General features: G+C 38.2%; 1 protein-coding gene across 1 annotated transcript in view; it reads left to right on the top strand.

Moving 5' to 3' along the window:
* Positions 1-17,660, top strand: part of PLA2R1 (phospholipase A2 receptor 1) — a 36,883-nt gene extending 19,223 nt beyond the window's left edge. Inside the window, exons 17-29 of the mRNA XM_008933862.3 lie at positions 2,739-2,803; positions 3,170-3,273; positions 4,570-4,712; positions 5,530-5,647; positions 6,446-6,576; positions 7,142-7,277; positions 10,177-10,415; positions 10,936-11,104; positions 12,444-12,584; positions 13,010-13,126; positions 13,562-13,738; positions 14,421-14,450; positions 14,670-17,660. Of these exons, the coding sequence (XP_008932110.2) occupies positions 2,739-2,803; positions 3,170-3,273; positions 4,570-4,712; positions 5,530-5,647; positions 6,446-6,576; positions 7,142-7,277; positions 10,177-10,415; positions 10,936-11,104; positions 12,444-12,584; positions 13,010-13,126; positions 13,562-13,738; positions 14,421-14,450; positions 14,670-14,887 (1,788 nt within the window). The 3' untranslated portion in view covers positions 14,888-17,660. The remainder of the gene's footprint in view (positions 1-2,738; positions 2,804-3,169; positions 3,274-4,569; positions 4,713-5,529; positions 5,648-6,445; positions 6,577-7,141; positions 7,278-10,176; positions 10,416-10,935; positions 11,105-12,443; positions 12,585-13,009; positions 13,127-13,561; positions 13,739-14,420; positions 14,451-14,669) is intronic.
* Positions 17,661-19,364: the final 1,704 nt, after the last annotated feature.

The raw sequence follows: 19,364 nt of genomic DNA, 5'->3' as shown, positions 1-19,364 counted from the left end.
TTCCCACATCCATCCCTGAAACCCTGTTTAGCTAAAGAAGAAAGTAACATTTCAGATCTGCAGCACATCTGTGCTAATGAGCAGGTTGGTCAATCTTCCTGAAAAGATCCAAGAGGAGCAAAAACCAGCTTCCTATCCCAAAGCTGGGAAAGTAATTGGGGGTAAAGAGAAAGGTGTGTTTTACATGTGGTGTATATCCTTCTCTGTTTCTTCTTCTTCCTCCATTCCTCCATGACAAAGAGGATCCATTGTGGTTCCTCACATAGTGGTTCTGCATCCCCTGGGATGTCTACTGATGCAGCACAGTTCCACAGTTCTGCTCAATTCCTATTCTGTAATTTGGCAGCTGGTCATCAGGTAGTAATACCGAGGGACGTTTCAGTGGGTGTATTAGCATGATGTGGGCAGCAAATGCAGATGTTTGAAATGGTCTCCATAGTTTAAATCTTCAGTATGATTTGAAGGGTTACCCTTGGGGAGAGCTGGCCAAGAGTGAAGGATTGTCAGTTTCTCTGCACCTTAATTATACCTAGAACTCTAAACAATAGAGGTGAGTGCTTATGACCATGGAAAATAGATTACCTTCTCCTCTGTGTATGCCAGCTCGGGCAATGTTCCAGATTTGGGCAGTGTCCACAGATTTGTATGATGTCTACTGTATTAAACCCCTTTGTGACTGTGGATATTTATATGGGATAAAAAAGACACCTGCCTCCAAATTCCCTCCTCTTGTTTACAGCAGAATTTCTCTAGAACCTTTCTGATGTAACAAACAGGTTTGAACTGAGAAATAACTGCAGAAGCAGATGAATTCCCAGGAAAATGAGTCTGTTTACTTTTAGGTGTTCTTGGTAAAACCAAAATAATGGAAATTTTAAAAATTAATACAAATCGTCTGTCTACCTTACTGAGGACAAAATTCTACAGCTGTAATGTAAAGGGATATTGCACTGCAATCTTTAAAAGAACAACTAGTTCTGGGTAGAAAAGCCCTTGACCCATACTTAGTTTTGCTCATGCTGTGCACAGCCTTCTCTGCAGTTAGCTTATAATAGAAAGTGTAAGTAGGATTGTGTTGTATTAAGATGGGATCTTTAAGTTTCCAAGGAATTATGCATAATTTTTACCTGCTATTTAAGTAATTTTGTATTAAAACATAATGAAATGGATTTAAACCAATAGTTCATGACAGAAAAAGCTTATAATGAAAGAACAGCATAACTGGCTAAACTGTCTTGTTCCACATATACCAGAAATTGTGATGCAATATAATTACTGCCTTACCTAACACGGAATGTTTATGAACGAAAAATCATATAACTTAAAAAAAAATGTATTTTTCCAACTTAAGATCACTTAAAATGGATAATCACAATGCTTCTTTAAAGTCATGTTTACTTATAAGACATCTTTTTAAATGTGGATTTATCATTAAAATTAGTGGGTATTTCAGCAGCTTGTGAGCATTCTGCAATGAAAAAGCAGTTTGGTGACTGAGTGGAGTATTCGAGACAGCTTTGGTTTAGTCTCTTGGCACTGGAAATCAACTTAACTTCCTTGAAGTTTTGTCCCGGAATACAACATACACAGCTATTTTAAAGCCTGCTGGCTTTGGCTAAGCTTTCCCAGCATATCTAGGTTTGTCCCAGAGTGACTGTAACTAGTTTCCTCTGGAAGCAGGAGTAAGTATGGTGATCACTAAAATGATACTCAGCAGTCCAAATAGACTTTGCATGTGTCATTAGAAAACCTGGTCAAAATTTCTTGGCATGGAATTTGAAGTCACAATTTTCACTATTTCTTTAAAAACTGTAATATGTAGGGTGAGTGCTGTGATTAGAAAACTAAACTCAGGAGCAAGTCAATACCAAATCAGAGAGCATTCCAGAGTCTTTTCTTTGTCAGAAATGTCTTATTTTCTTCATTTGATATTGCTAAATAAGGTGTAAACCAGAGAAATCTTAATTATAACTCCAAGGACAGTATGGATGCACAACACAGGCTGTACTTCAGTTCTTTATGACAAAAAAATAAATGTTTCCCAGAGCCAGGATGACTTCTCCAGTGTCCTGCAGATTCAGAACTTTTTTTTTTTTCTTTTTCGAAAAACATCTGAACTGTGTCTGACTGGCTAACCCTGAAAGTGAAACCCATGCATGGTTTAAGGTAGAATCAAGTCAACACAGCAATAACACGTGGCTGTTGAAATTGTGTTCTTTCTGTGGCTTGTCCATAATGCTTTGCCTTTTAGGAGAAAAGGTCTAGACCTTTTCAAGAGAACAACAATCAATCTGGAAAGCATCTCTAGGAATCTCTTGCATAAGCTATACGAAGTTAGTAAATGTTCATAGAAAGCATTTTGGAAACATAAAGGATCAGCAGTATATTAATGCTAAAAGGAAATATTTGCCATTGTCTAATTTTAGGAGTTGAGGAAAAACAAATTCTGGTCTTAGACTATAGTGTCTTTTCAAACCAGATAGGCTGTAGATTCCTAAATTTGTAAATTCCTAAGTTACAGAAGATACATCAGCAATCCTGTGGAAATGTGGGAGCTAAATCATGTTCTGCACTGAAGTGACATGAAGTAACATGGGCAGGATTTAGCACCTGTTTTTCCCATTAGAACCTGATGGAGATGCTATTTGTCCGAATACAGAGTCTGACTTTAGGAGTCTTTTAATGCATTGATAAGACAGCAACAACAGCTAAACATATGACAAAACATTTTTTTATAGCTGTCGAATAGTGACGTTCACTGGTGGATTGGATTGCACGCAGAAAACCTCAGTGCTGAATTTCGGTAAGAATATATATGCCTCAGCTGCTGTGAGTTGTGCTTGGCATGCCGTTCAGTGTGACGGGCCAAAGCAGTTTGGTGACTGAGTGGGATATTCGAGACAGCTTCAGTTCTCGTGTAAATATAATTCAGAATGTATTGTTCTTAATTTATCTCCGTGTTACAGTATTCCTTCTGACAGGGTTGTAAAAGATAAAAGCCAAAGACATTAATATCGACCATAGTCCTGGCAGTTGTCTGCTTTTTTAATGCTTAGTTAGTAACGGGGCATCTTCTCACTTGTACCTCCTTGTGAACCCTTTAATGGAGGGTGTATTTTTAGGTAAGGATAGGAAAAAGTGAAACTACACTATTAATATTTCTGTGCAGCTGGAGAGATGAATCACCAGTAACATACCAGAACTGGAATGAAGGGAGAGAAAGAGATCTGCAGAAACCAGGGAAAAGATGTGGCTTCATTTCATCACAAACAGGTTTCTTTTACATTTCCTTTTGCTGCAGGCATTGTGACTTGATTCTGTTGTTGGCCAAAGGGTTTATATTTTTTTTTCATTGCTCTCAAGAAAGGCAATCCATACTGAAGTCCTGTTACATGGTTATAATTTGCATAACTGCTTCTGTGATTAAGGAAAGAATAGTGAAATATCATTAATATGCTCAGAGACTAGGTTGTAGTTTTTAAAAGTATATTAATAGTTACAGCTCTCTAATATCAAAATACAAAGATTCCAGTGATACCGATAGTTTAGTTTTAATCAGTCTGTTATGTGGTGCAGCAACAATGTTAATGCATTGCTGGTGTTCATAGATAGTTTCACATAACCAGATGAGCCAGATGGACTGAGCAACCATTTTTCCTACATCTATAAACTGGTTTTTGATCAGCACACAACTTTAAATACTCAGGTTTCTGTCTTAATTTTAATCCTATAGTCAATCTGCTGAGGGATTTTTGTGTGCTAGCCTTTACATCATAACATAGCTCTATATTTTACTAGAGTAATAAAAACGTTTACAGTGCTGCTGGTTCCAGTGGTTTCTGTCATCTCACAGTCTCTGTTTTCTGAAGATAAGCAAGTCATGTGGTAAAGTAAACATGTCGGGTTCCATGGAAAGCAAAAATACCCAGCTCTGTACTTCTGAAAAGAGCTGAAAAAAAATTAATCCAACTGCACTCTTGTAATCTCAGCCTCAAAAGTCAAAAATGGAAAAATGTAAAAACTTTTCCCCCCACATAATCCTGGGGTTTTGAATGCTTGAGTTTGCCATTACTATAGTTAGTATCAGATAAAAGGAACAGATGCCTACCCTCCCCCCTGAGCTGGCCAGCAGATGGGGGCTGGCCAACAATTTGTTGAGTGTCCTGAGAAGTGTGTTTTTCTCCTAAGGTCAGTGTTTTATGTCATTACCTGGATCTTGCCAAAAATTTTCAATGTAAGGAAGTCAAGGTATTTTATCTGGAAGTCATCATTCTCATACTTCTTTTTTTCCCGATTAATTTTTTAAATGAATGATGATATAAGCATATGTTATGTGACTCAGTGTAGAGGAGTTGGTTTTACTTGATAAAATTATACTGGGAATAGAAGTATGAGTGCTATAAACCATTAAATCAATTGTAATGCAGTTGTCCAAATATATTTGATGTAGCATCTCCTTTTATTCAAACACTAAAGGATAGTGATCTTAACAATATCTAAGCTAGCTAAGAACAAAACCCTTTCCAAGTCTCAAACCAATATTAAACTATGATTTTCCTTTTTACACAGGACTCTGGGGTGATGAAAACTGTACTGTCTCTCTTCCCTGTATTTGTAAACGTAAAATTGCAAGGAAAATAGAGAAAGTGATTCCAAAAGACCAGAAACAACAAGGAGTATGTCCCAAAGGCTGGTTGCACTTTGGATTCAAAGTAAAACATTTTTTTCTGTTTCATTGCTCAAAATGCTTTCCATATTTAGGACAGAAATTCTTAAGGGTTATTCAATATTTGAAGATTTTCTTCCTTTTTGACAGCAGGACCATTAGGTTTATAACTACTGACACAGTAACACACTGATTTATTGCTAAGCTGCTTTGCACACTTTAAGAAGCTGTCCTAATAAAGTGTCAAAAATTTTACTTTAGTTCCAGTGAGTAAATACTCATATATGCAAAAGCTATCCAAATGTATTTATCCATTTGCCATAAAAAGCCTGCTCCATCCTTTCTTTTCCACATATGACAATTCCAAGAGTCTTTCATAATCTCAAAAGACATCTCTAACCTCTTAATGTATTAAATTGATTCCTAATTGCTGCTGTCCTCTGAAAAATGCTGTTTCAAATGGGGTTCAAAGACAATTATAAGCCAAAGTCTATTTGCAGTTGAGGGTCAAAAGGTAATTATTTCATCAGGCTTCTCTTAAATGCATGCATTCCTTAATAGCAACATGCACTGAGGTGACTGGATTTATCCCAGTGCTGACTGCAGTGGCTACAAGGATAACTTTAACCCAGATTGTGTTTGCCTTTAAACAACTGATTTGAATACAGTCCTGACGGCAGATGAAAACTAATACTGAGCATGTTGGAGATGTCCATGGCAGGGCAGAAACTAGTGGAATGCTTAACATTCGGGAACAGCATGTGAAATGTTTTAGTGATCACTCTTAGTGATTGATAAATCACTGGAGTTAAAAAAAACCCACAAGGTTTTTTGTTTGGTTGGTTTTGGTTTTTTTGAAACAGTGCTTTCTGATACAAATTCCGAAGGATCCAGACCATCTGAGAAACTGGTACTCTGCACAAGAATTCTGCAGTAGCTATGATGGGTCACTTGCTTTCTTGGAAAATGAACTGGAACAAGGTAGACTGCTGCAAATGTTGTTAAATAAATAAAATTTCATCTTCATTTGGATGCTGTAGTAAAGTTTAATCTTGGATACAGATTTAGGAAAGATCATTCAGATCTTACTCATGGTTCCACTGTTTTAAACAAATTAGTGTTTCTCAGTTTCCCAAAATGTAAAGATTCACTGAGATATATGACAGGTACATTTTAAGGAATAATTGCAGTTTCTTTTGTGCTTACTACTGTGCATTAGAAATATGCAAAAAAATGGAATACTCATTTAAAAATTTGCTATTTAAAATTTCTACCTTATGAATGCAATATCTCATTTTTATCCTTTACTAGTACTTACAGTCTGATCTATAGTATAGCACATAAGCACAGTGCTAGGCAGGCTGGAGCTGTCAGAGAAATAAATGCCAGCGCATTTGGAAATACTTATAATCTCTATTCATAAAAATCTGTGGTTGAATTTCATACATTTGTAAAACCACTTATTTGGAGGTGGCAGGAATCTCACTGTCTGTCTTTAGTTGAGAAATCTTATTTTCAGCTAAAACTGAGAAAGGCTTCTTCAATTGGACAGTATTATTAGCTAATGGACTAGATCCTAACCCAATTGAAATTAAGCAATTTAACTGAATTTATAGTTAGATGATACTGAAATACCACTCACGTTCCTATTTTTTAGTAACTATGTGATATCATTGATTGGAAAATAAATTTTTCAATGCTTTAGTATGTTGCAAGAGACTTCATCTATCCCTAAATGCTTACCAGTTTATTTTATTTTATCTCTTTTTCATTTTCTAGCTTTCATAACAATGAATCTATATGGATGGAAAACTAGTGTTTGGATAGGTTTCCAGAGTGATGATTATGAAAAATGGGTGAATGAAAATCCTACAATATATTCTAACTGGTCTCCAGTAGAACTAGTGGATGTGAGTATTTTCAGGGGGTTTATGACAGTGGGAAGTTGTTTTATCCATAAAAATCATGACTGCCGTAAGACAAGACCAAAGTTGTTACAAAAATTTAAGCTTCTCTTAATTTTTGCAACTTCAAAGAACTGTAGATACAGATTTACAGCCATAACTAGAAGTAGCAAAAAAGGCACTATCGAGACAGACATTTACATTATTTGTGGCTCTAGTCACATTCCTTGCAGTTGGTTTTAAGCAGAGAGGTTTGAACTATATGGTTAGTATCATATGTTTGGTCTGAGAAAAGTTTAGGAACAAGATTATGAAATTCATATTTTCATACGTTGTTTTACAACATGTTAGTCCACGTTGGGGTTAGCATTTTAGTTAGTCCATTGTGAAAGCTTGTGATTTTATTATGAGGTTATTGTTTCAAACTGTATTTATAGGACTGTTTGTTGTTCTACCTAAATATTCGTAATAGAGATTTTCAGATAATTATTTCCTAAATTTAATGTAATAATTTTGCAGTTTTTTACACAGTATATTTTTAAATTGATATAAGTTTCTGTGTTGATTACAGAGACAGCATTTTAACATTCAAGAACAACTTCCACTGTGTACATTGGTATCAAATAACCCTAATTTTTATTTTACGGGAAAATGGTACTTAGAAAACTGTCAGAAAAATTATGGGTTTATCTGCCAAAAGACTCAGGGTAAGTTTTTGTCTTGCTTTACTTCTGTTTTCTTTTCTTACTTTATTTTCCTCTAGAAGCAGCTTGTTATAGGTGTCTCTAAAGCCAGGAACATAAAAGATTTCTAAGATCATTTGATATTTAGCATAACTCTACACTATTTAACAAATCAGTACCTGTGATGTGAACTAATTGCTAAAAAATGTTCTGTTATGAAGTTTTTTCCTAACTTTGAGCATTCTGTTGTGTGTCTTAGAATCAGGAACAGAGATAAAATTTCATATCTTCTCTCATGGCAGCAGAGTAACCGCATGAAATTACAGAAGGCTAAAACTAAGGGTAATTTTGATGAAAATTGAATTTTGATGATTTTGGATGGGCTGTTGTAACTTGCAATATTAGATCAGAATAGACTCTAGAAATTTTATTTTTCTGAACAATGCCGACTGACTGGCTGATTGAATAGGGTTTGGCCTCTCTTTTCACACTTCTCTAATTCTGGTACTATGAAGTCCACTTGCCAGCAGCACGAGGCTTTTGCGAGGAACACGGATTGTTTGGTTTCCTCAAGCCACGTTCCAGTTCTGCCTCTCGGCTGAGAGCCATGGGCAGCTTGTGCAGCTCTGGAGCCCAATCCCAGGGGCTGCTGCACCTCTGCCAGCAGGACGCTGCCAGAGCATGTTACCAAAATAGATCAGCAGCAAATTATTAACCCTGAAGCAAAGGGAGGGCTGTAATCTGAGCCTGTGAGGAGTCTCCTTGGCTGCTGCATTTGCCGCGGGGGTAGTTTTCTGTGGCTCAACTCTGTATTATATATCACTTCTTGGTTAAGCTCTGGGTCTAAAGAGACAACACATAGGAAGGGAGGTAGGACCAGTTGAGAAGTAGAACGAACAAATGTAAGCTCTGGGCAGTGCTCGTATGTGACTCAAGCAAACCATAACTGTATTTTACATCATTTATTGTGAACTGCAGTTGCAGGGAGTGCCGGAGTAATTCTGTACATAGTGTAGGAAAAAAAAAAAAGTGTTTTCCTGCTTTTGTTTCAGTGTGTTTCAGTTACCTCCCAAATGCTGCTGCTTCAGACAGTTGGAGAAGGTGTGAAGAGGCAGGAAGGAGAACAGTTGCCGTATGGTGGCAAGTGCTCTGGGAGGGATTTGGGCTGCAGTAGGTGCTCAGGGTCTTACATGTGTTTCCCAGCTGGGTGAAAGTGAGAGTGGCCCATGGGCCCTGGATGAAATGCAGCTCAGGGCTGCCCCACACACAGCAGAGTACTCTGGGTTTGAAGGGACCATCCTGCCTCTCCAGAGGGACACCCATGGCACTCTTCCAAATTATCAGGCAGTTCATCTTGCTAATTCAGCAGAAAACCTTCCTATCTTTTTTTTTTTTTTTACCTGCTTTATTTATTTATTTTTCCCTAATTCATGTCGTGTCAGCTGAGTCAGGCTGAGGTAGCTTTATGCAGGCAAACACCAGACCAAGGAATACACAGCAGGAAGAGCAGAGAAGCAAGTAAGGGAGTAGTGAGACAGCCTCTTGTTGGCAGTAGTGATCTGCTAAATTTGCTCAAGTGTCCAAACAAATGTGTCAATTCCTGGAAAGATGAGCTGGTGCTTTGCTTCTGCCATCCTGTCTGCATTCTGCTTCCCCCTGTTTGAATTATTTTCTGAAGGAGACTAAAATGAAATAAAGCAACAGGGGATCTGAACGGGGCTCTGATCTCTTAATGATGCTTGAGTTAGGATTGTGTCAGCAATTTACAGCATTTTCTGCCTTTTTTAAACAAGTGACACACACTGAAAGCTGGAACAAAACAGGGTGCTTCAGTTAGCTCAAGAGCAGAACTTTTACTTGCTTTGAAGTTTCTAATTTTACATGATTTGTGAATGACAAGTAGTAAATTCATTTACTATTTTAAGGTGCTTGTTAACACTCCTCCTTCTCTCTTAGTCATAAAGGGAACCAAGTCTAAAAACACTCTACCTTGTAGAAAAGCAACCACTTGATTTTGTAATCGCAGAGAAGCTTTACAGACAGAAATAATTAATCCAAACTGACAAACGGGATTAAAACCATAGCATTGCTTTATTTTAGTAGTCTTGTTTAAAGTATACTGGGAGCATTCATGCACATTAGCAAAGGCATTTGCCTTCTGTAGAAGCATGAGCACAGCAGCATTGCAGACCGGGCTGGAGTGGAGATGGTCTCTCTCTTGATTTTTTTCATCATGGGAGACTGTCTTAATTTCTTAAATCTAAAAAACCTGTTTCTTCCTTTCATTGTTTTGGACATTGCTGTGTTAGTTTATCATCAGAAGGAGATGAGTCTCCATGCATAGAGGATTTCTCTTTAAGTGCCCCTACATTGGCTCATGGTTAGTGAAGATGAGCTCAAGAAGCTCCCAAGCCCACACTCGTACCATGAGCCAAAGTTTGTTATCCTAAAGGCTGTGCCAGTACAATCATCTTTGAGGCCAGTCTTTATGCTGTAAACTGATCTTGGAAATTATTAATAATAACACATCAAAAAAGAAGTAGTCTAATTTACATGCAAGGTATCTGGGGTAAGAGCACTCTGCAACCCACTGCTACTGGACATTTGGGATATGCACAAATCCCAGGTGATTTCTTATTGACCTCCAAAGATGCAGTCAGTGGAACTGACCTCATTCAGGTTGGGATTTTTTGTTATGCATTAAACTCATTCATTCCCGTGATGAGTTTTGTGTTATGATGGAATTTTAGGTACTGCTCTAGTAGTCATCATCTTTTTAAATTTCACTCCTTCCTAAAACCAAGGAGTTTGCAATTTTTAGATTTGTTTTTAAGGATAGTTCTGATTTTTTAGGAGCTGTTCAGCTATGATCAAGTTGTCTGTTTTAAAAATAAATAAATCCTTTTTTTCCTCTTTATAACAGACACATCCAGACATGTCATCAATGCATCTGAAATGTATCCTGTGCCAGATACTTTAGAATATGGAAACAGAATGTATAAACTATTAAGTGGGAATTTTACATGGTCTTCAGCTTTAAAAGCCTGCATGGCAAACAGTGCAGAGCTGGTCAGCATTACAGACCAGTATCACCAAGCTTTCCTCACAGTCATTGTGAATCGGCTGGGATACAACCACTGGATCGGACTGTTCACTTCGGATGTACGTAGTAGACTACCTGGCTGTGAATACGATGCTGCAAAGGAGTTTTTCCAGGAAAAAGCTAGTGAGCTGTGTCATTCATTTGAAGTCACAGAAAGTTTGCATCTGGAAATGAAACCCTGGAAAGCTTGAGCCCTAAACATTTTTGTGTTGCAGCGTAATGTATAAGTATGATGAGAGCCAGTTTGGTGCAATGACTACTGAAAAACAAAAACCATAGAAAACTTCTAAAAATACACAAAAAAAAATTCTTGTAGTGTCAATGCTGAAATTTTGTTGTTTCATTTGTAGTAGCCAATGGCCCGAATAACCACTTGCTGAAAGCAGCAGATTAGTTGTAGTTTGTAGTCTCCCAAAAGTAAGCTGGGAGGATCATTGGATCTGCCTTTTGTAGATTCTTCTGGATCTACCCAGCCTTTAGAAAATTAGAAGACATTCTGTAATACCTGCCACCAAAAGAAGATTAACTTGTATGGTGCTAAAGCATATCGGAAAGATAACCTGAAATTTGTTTTGGCAGAATGGGCTTAACTTTGAATGGTCGGATGGGACTAGGTCTTTGTTTACCTTCTGGGAAGACAACGAGTCCCAGGCCTTTGGCAGTTGTGTTTACATTGATACTTCAGGGCACTGGAAAAGCACAAATTGTGAACAACTTCTGCAAGGAGCAGTTTGCCATGTGCCACCTAGTAAGTCAGAGTTAAGATTTATATCAAATCTTTGCAGCTGCAAATGTGTGTACTAGCAGTGGAAGTATGTAAAGGAGATTCATTGGTTTGAAGTTAAGCAAGGTTAAGTATTATTTAAAACTGAAGTATATTTCTGCATTTTCTCTCTGTATTTCCTATTTGTGTAACCATTTTTCCCCATAAAATATTGACCATCAGGTCTGATCTGTAGGACAATGGGAAGACAACTTTCATAACAGAAAAGAAATAGGAAAATCACTTTGTCTCTTCAGTGAACACTATATTATTTGAGAAAAATGAGGACTGCTTATAACTTAGCTCAAAGGGAAATAAATTCAGTTTGCTGCAATTAACTGTGGGGTGGGAGAAAGGAAGCATTTAGAGCAAAATGAAAAATTAGTCACATCTTCACTTATAAGCACGTTAAAGATTTTGCAAATTTTTTTGGTAAAGATAAGAATATTTTCCGGTATCCTAAAATATGTTTCCTAAAATTCTCTGGCAGTTACCTGGGCTTCAGTTGAATCCATAATTCGGGTCTGGAACTCCATTTAGTCCAGGACTGCAGGGTCTTTGGCAGAATCCAGTTCTCCAAATAGTTCCTATTCAGTGGTGTTGATCACCAGAGGTTCACCTACAGCTTATTACAGTTTTTGGTTCTGTTGAGTAGAAAGCTGTTTTGGAATCCTTTAAGACAAAAATTATTCTTTAGCATGGATTTTTATAATGAAACTGACTGATTTTTTGGGGTGTCAGGGTGTGTAATCATGTGTAGCCTAAGGTTTATGTGTTTTATAGTAAAAGTAGGAGGCATATGAAACCGTAAGTAATGTAACTGAATCTCCAGCACTGCCAAAAAGTGACACGGGGTATCACAAAGTGACCTTGCAGAGTTGCCTTGAGTCAGAGGGACTCTTTGCTGCAGCATATTGCACACTGGAGAGGCTGCCTGCTGCTTACCGATGGGAAGCTCTCATGTGTGCCATGGTCTTTATCTTTGTGGCTTGCTGGAGAGAGGCTCTGTGGTCCTTGGAAATCCCCAGCCCTTTGGGAGGTGCTGGGCAGCCCAGAGTGCTCTGACTCATGACTCCCTCTGCACATCCCTATCAGTTAGATTGTTCTGATCCCACTGTTGCAATCCAGCAAGGCTTCAGATCAGAAATAAAACCAACTTTACTCCTCTAATACAAATATATGCAACCACTAGATTTTCACTTTGAAAAATAGATGAATAATGCAATAATATGCTTATTAGCATTACTGCAGAACAGTGTGTGGAATGTTATAATAATGTGCATTTTGTTGTGCCTATAAAGCTGTGCTGTTATTTCTATCACAGAAAAGAAACTCAATGCCTATAAAGGCTTATGTTCAGAAAAAACTGTACCCTGGATCAAATTCAAAAGCAGTTGCTACAGCTTTTCCACAGTTCTGCAGGGCACGAGTTTTGATACTGCATACGAAGTCTGCAAAAATCAAGGTGATTGTTTTGTAGCTACCAAATGTCATTGTGATATCTTAAAATTATACATATTTTCTGAAATTACTGAAACCGTGGCATATGTTTTCTGTATTTCAAGATAACAGTAGTGGAACTCATAAGCAAACTATGAAATTGGAGGCAACATAAATCAAAAAAATGTTCCTTTCCATGTGAAAATATTACTTTCTTGAATAACACATAAAAGGAAACTTTTTCCCTTCAAACTTGTTTTAAAGTCATGTAAGAACAGTTTTATATTGGTCTGAACATTTTCATATTAATTACAAGTTTAAGAACTTATGATGTATAACCAGACCTTTCAAACTTTTCCGTCAAGTCTCATAACACTAACTTTTTGAAATGCAGTGTTACATTTCAATGGCGTGGATTGTTTAAAAATTTGTTCTTTGTTTAATTTATAGGATCAAATCTTCTAACTATTCAAGATGAAGATGAAAATGCCTTCATTTTGGAAGAGCTACACAATTTTGGTTATTCTGTGCAAATGGTTTGGTTGAACATCCTGCTTGTTACAGACAGTAAGTTTTGAGTGGAATAGAACTACATGTAAGAATCTGATTTGGTTTTTGGTTATTTTAATGCTAGCATAGCCATCTTCCAAAAAACTCTTATCTTTTGAGATTTTGTTCACTGACTGTTGCCTGTTTATGATGTAGTAAAACGGGTCAAGCTTTCTGTAATCATAACCAGTATTCTGAATGCTCAATATGCAGAGGCGCATGTGAAAACTTCTTTTTCCTGCTTAGAGAAGCACTATAGACTGTTTTCTGTGTTAACTACACAGGATGTTTTTAAAACCTTCAAGAAAAAAAGGTACTGTAGTGGCCAAACAGACAAAATCCTGGCATTCCATAATACAGTATTTTTTTATGTGAGGGTAAGTCCAACTGAAACAGAGATACTTTATCAAAATAATATGCTATTTTGTAATGATTTATAACTTCTGCCCATAGATGAGACAGTCTCCTGGTTGGATGGTTCTCCTTTAAATTATTCTAACTGGGGCATCAGGGAACCTGACTTTGACCATCTCAGAGGGAATTTCTGTGTCAGCCTGAGGACCACAGATGGAGTCTGGCAATTATCTCCATGCAGAGAAAAAAAGGGGTTTGTGTGTAAAATGGATGTAGGTATGTTCTTCCAAAAAATAAGGCAGTTGTGTCCTTCTAACCACTGTTTTACATGTTCCTTGTTGCTTGCTTACTTGCTGTTAGTTTTCATTTAAATAATTCTGTCCCTTGGTATTAGAAGAAAAATACCTGCAAACACCCCAACCAGATAGGGTGACCTCCTTTTGAGGAACCTGAGCAGCCACTGCATTAATGCCAAGTGCGTTGGATTTTCTGTGGCATCAGGCTGACCTCCGCAGCCCCTGCTGGGCAGGCAGGCACATCCTGGGAGAGCTGGACAGACACCATGCCAGTAGGAACATGGGCCTGTGAGAGAGCTGAAGAATTTCCAGAGCCCACACAAAATCCCGCAGTCACTGCTGGACCCAAAAGCTAGATTAACCTGCATGGTTCTGTTCATGCACTTGTACTTTAAAAAGTGGGTAAATACCGCTGTTCGTCCATGCACAAATGTCAATTAATATGTTCCACCAAAGTAAAGGGATTTCAAGTAACAGATTAGATTATGTTTAACTTGGCCAATTGGAATAACACTGATATGAGTCAAATTAAACAAAGAACAGTGCTTTCTTGTGTGGTTTTAGGTAGGTTGTCTTCTCAGTATCTGTTTTACAGTGAGTATACATAATAACTTCTGTTACCTCTGTGGGTAATTTTGTGATTGTTCTGGATTTTATTTCAGATATTGATGCAACAGAACCCTTTGAAAATGGTAAGTTCTATATATTCTTAATTTTTTTTAATAAGGAGTAATACACATTTTGAGCTGATATTTTGTGAGATAACATTTTACACTGTTAAACCTGTAAATTAAAATGTGTGACATATATAAGAAGTACTAATACGTTTTCCATAAAACAGCTATATATTTAGAATTATCTATAATTGTAGCTATATTTGCTTAACAACAATTTCTGTCCCTCCCTTTCAGCATCATATGGTGGGCTTGTAGCTCTGGCTATTCTTGTGACGTTGGTGATGCTGGCTGCTATTTCCCTTTTTCTGTGGTGCCTGTACAAACAGAATAACCGACTCTTCCACCACATACTGTGGGTCAGAAATGCCTATTTACCACAGATTAATGCTGACGTTCCTGCTTTGGAAGAAAGCATCCTCATTTCTGATTTTGAGAGAAGTGACAACAATTAATTGATCAGAAGTAGCAACTGGTCTTCTATTCTGTGTGAAACTTCACAACCTTCAGTGGTTTTCTCATTCTCAGGAGTCCCCCAGGGTACCCATAGTCTGAGAAACCATCATGGCTATCGGTATGAATGCTGTAGGGGCTCCCCTTGGAGGGCTTTTGCTTTGTGGCAGGATGAGTTGAGGACGCAAGGCGGAGAAATTTGCTCCTCTGGGAAATTTGCTCCTCTGGGACAAGCCAGGAGTTGAAAATACTCACACACCATAAACCTCCAACCACTCACGTGGGGCAGTTGTGTCTGAGGTCCCAGAGCAATGGGAATTTTCATGCAAATTTTTCCTTTGGGAACATGTGGGCCTTTATGTTTTGTTTCTGTACATCACATAATCTGCTCATGAGGCAGCATTAAAATTTGCCTCGAATTTAGAAACTCTGAAACATATTCCAAGGATGATGGGGTAGACTTTTTTTTGTTTTGTTTTTTTAACTAACCATCCCTTCTGCAAAATTAACAGTTATTTTTCAGACAGTGAATTATTGCCAGGTAGATTTGCAAGTTTGCAGGGAGATGAAGTCACTTTTGACTTGAGAGTGCCAGAGTTTTGGTAGTTTGGCCTGTGATGCCTAGTTCATGTTATAAAATAAATTAGTCCAGAGATGTAACAGCATATGGGCTTTGTCATCCTGAGATGTGTCCAGCATCTTGTTAAAGATTTAGCTATGTGATCTCTCACCTAGATTATTTTAGACATGGAATCCCATCAACCTCCTTGAAAGATATTTTTTATCAATATCTGTTTGGAAAAAAAACCCTGTTGTAAATCTTGCTAAAGTTATGGTAACAAGTGACTTTACTGACAGTATTTCTGCAAGCAGTATTCATGGAGGCTCTTCTGAGACCCTGCTCTCAGAAGCAAAGGGTGATAAGTGGGCGAGCCACAGTGCTGTTCCCAAAGGGTGCTAGAGTCCTCTAACCCCATGTAGCAGAGACTTTCCCTTTCAGTGTTCATACTAAGGTGCTAAGAAAGGAGATGAATTTTGCTGACTGGTTGGTCTGCAGGCTGATGGTTGTGAAGGAGCCAGCTCAGGTCTCTCTGCTATCTCAGTTACAGCAGCCCAGGACAGAAGTGCTTACTCTCCCTTGTACTCCCACCACCCTAACCAGTCCTCTACCCACCTCTCTGAAAGCTTTTCAGGGATTTTATTTTTTATTTTTATTGCAATGTGGAAAACCAAATGGTTAATGATGTGTTTCTTCAGAATGGATTTACTGTAATTTCAGTCATCTCTAAAAGCTGCTGCGAAGGGCTGCATTTGTTGTTCAGTTTCTTGGTTTGTTTGTTTTAAGGTGACTCATTCAGCATTTTGCAAGAGTCCTAAGATGGAGGCATGTTCCTCAGAGTTAAGCAAGCAGCTAAGGCCAACTGAAATGTTTTTACACAATATTTGTTCACATGCACAGGAATGTATGACTACCTTTTAGTTAGATTTTACATGGCCAAACAAAAATTGCCTACTCATATCATAATTATATATAGGGCTATTCTAAAAAAATTGTTTAGTACATAGAATATTTCTGTGCTGGTTTACAGAACCATTCAAAAATGTGGTCAAAGAGGCTGCAGATGGTTTTGATCCCAATATAATTTTCAACCTACTGTTTTTGATAACTTCTAAGGTCGTAGCTATCACAAATTCTTAATCTGAGATTTTTCTATCATATAAAATATAAATAGATTTTCTGAGTATATTTTGTCTAATGGTTTGACCCTATACATTATTTTTCAGTAATATTTTAAAAGTTTTTGTTTAGCCCTCTAGATTTATCTGTGAGACTTTTTTTATTTGTGGACTGCAACTTTTGAGTACAATTGCCAGATAATCTGCTGTTTATATATATGAATTATGGTAGCTTCTTTACCACCAAAATAAAAGAAGAAAAATGCTCGTGACCTTCTCTCCTTTCCCCATGAGAATTTCACCTATTTAAACTACAATTGGAGGAACTTAAACCACCAAATCCCCTTCATCGCATTCACTGCCTTCTTACAGTACAGAAAGCAGAGTGGCTTGCAAGGCAGTTTCGTTTACAAGAGTAAGTTGTGTCATCTGTGAGGACATGTATTTATTGGGCTACAAAGCTGTTAATATTTATGCAGACTCTGGTCAGATTTTTATGGGGTTAATGAAGTTGTATTTTTCACAATACTTGACATAGACATTTTATCAATTTTCCTTGAGGTTTGCTTTAATCATTTAAATATATTTGAATGGCAGTGATATAATAACCCTAACCTCAAAATAGTGATCGTTCGTTAACATTGACTCTGATGTAGATGAGCTTGCATTAAGGGAAAAAGAGTTCAAACAGTGTTTTCTTCCTACTTTGAAATGGCTTTGAAGGAACAGACCTTTCCATATTTATTTTTAAATCTTTCATCATTTAACTATTAGAATTTCAGGTATTATTCACTCAAGAATGTAATCATTGATTGCTTTCTAGTCTTCCTTCTGGATTTTGTTACTAATGGCTTTCAACTGTTTTCCCTTAATCAAAGGTCTATATATTGTCCCTGATCAGAATATGTGATGACTGTTGTTTTTATTGATGACCTTGATGATATTGGCAGTGAGATTTACTATATTATTTCAACTGGAAAATAAAAACGTGATTAATAATTTTCTGTACTGTAATTTTTCTTGACTCTTTCCCCAGCTTTAATAAGAGGGAGGCTTTAGTGTCTCATAAAAGCAGTACCCAGGCTTTGCACCAGGTCATCCTGGTAGGAGAGGGACAGCTTGCACCAGCCTCCTTTGTGGCTGTGTGACTGGACCTCGACCTGGGCACTGTGTATGATCTCCACACACATGGTGGTACCAGTGTTTCCCAGGATGTCTCAGAATGTGTGTGCAGGAAATGCTGAAAGGAGGTGGGAGTCAAAGCATCATCAGTGAGGATGATGGATGGGATCATGGCACTGATATACAGATATTCTCCCAGCCTACTGCCTGTTCCCTGCAGTAGGGAGCTGGGACCATCAGGGATGAGTAATGAGTTGGAGGAATTTTCCTGCTGAACTGTGGAGGGTGTGTTGTGTGGGAGCCTGTTTGTTTCTGCCACAAACGAGGTGGAGATATATGGACTGCAGCACAGTAGCTTCCACGGATAGCACCAGAGTGCTTCCTGTGTCCAAGAACTGGGTTCCCAGAGCCTGAATAGGCAAAGGAATGTTGCAGATTTGTCTACTGTGCTAACATCTTTCAATCTTCTTACTGAAAGGGAAGTGTTAAATCTTTTCATATCATTCGTTTGCTTGGGGTATGGAAAGGTATCCCCACCAGAGACAGGTACATTCAGGTCAATATATGACAGAGCCCTCTCTGCCAGATATTGGGGTTTGTCAAAACTTCATGTGCTGGTTTTTGCAGATGCCATTCCAGGAGAAAATTTACCTCCCGGTGCCTTTAGCAATCCTTGCAGCATGTCTCTGAGGCAATGCAGCTGTCACATCCCAGTTGGACGTGAGTCTGCAATGGGAACATATGTATGCTGGAAATGTCCAGCACGACTGGACAGAGCGAAAGGTTGTAGCACAAGGTTTTAAGTGGGCAACATGATTTCTCTGCAAAACCGTTCCTGGCTGTGCCACCCTGGGTGCAGTGCTGCCCTTCCTTATGCAGGGATTCTCCTTCCTCTACTGCCTTCATACACACACACTTTTTCAGCTGGGTCATGACAAGAGCAGAGCCATGGGGCTGTTTGAAATCTGGGCTGTGCAGTCCAGAGGAGCATAGGGGAAAAAAACAGGTTTTTGCATTTCTGTGAGACTTGACTAGCTCTGGTTCCCAGGGCACCTCTGCACAAATTCCCATCTAATTTAACCCCCTACTTTTTTTCTTTCATTATGGTGCCCCTCCCTCAGTGTGGTCACAGGCATCCTCAGTCTCTTGTAATAATAAACCCACTGTAATGAAATCCATGGCATACCCTTCCTCCAGGGCATTTATTTGGTTAAAAGCTAAATTGCACACATTCAGCAACAGGACTCTAAAATCCACAGCTCAAAAAAAAAAAAATCCACAAAAAAAAAGAGACCCGTGCTTGAGCTTTAATAATATTATAATATTTCCTCTGGTAACCAGTGGAATGTTGGCTCTAAACCCCTGCAGGCCAACGCTGATCTTTTACAATCTGGTGCAGCCCTGATGCAGATATGTGAGTAACCATCAGGAGCAAATCCACAGGCGTTCATGCTCTTCTGAGATGGAAAGAACTAAGGTTGGTCTTGATGCTTGGAAACACAGTCTCGGTTTGGCCAGTAGATGGTAGTGGTACACACAGAGATGAAAAAACGAGCTGTGCAAGATCAAAAATCACAGGGATTTGCTCTGGATCCTTTGGAAGTGTAGTCAAATGAGCAGCAAAACTCCCAAGTTGCAGGATGGCAGATGTCATTGCGGGTTTTTAGCCATGGCAACAAA

This window comes from Manacus vitellinus, unplaced genomic scaffold, assembly GCF_001715985.3.
Source record: "Manacus vitellinus isolate BGI_N305 unplaced genomic scaffold, ASM171598v3 scaffold_22_pilon, whole genome shotgun sequence".
NCBI classification, from domain to species: Eukaryota; Metazoa; Chordata; class Aves; order Passeriformes; family Pipridae; genus Manacus; species Manacus vitellinus.
Note: the sequence above shows the minus strand (reverse complement) of the source record. Positions and strands in the feature narration are given on the sequence as shown.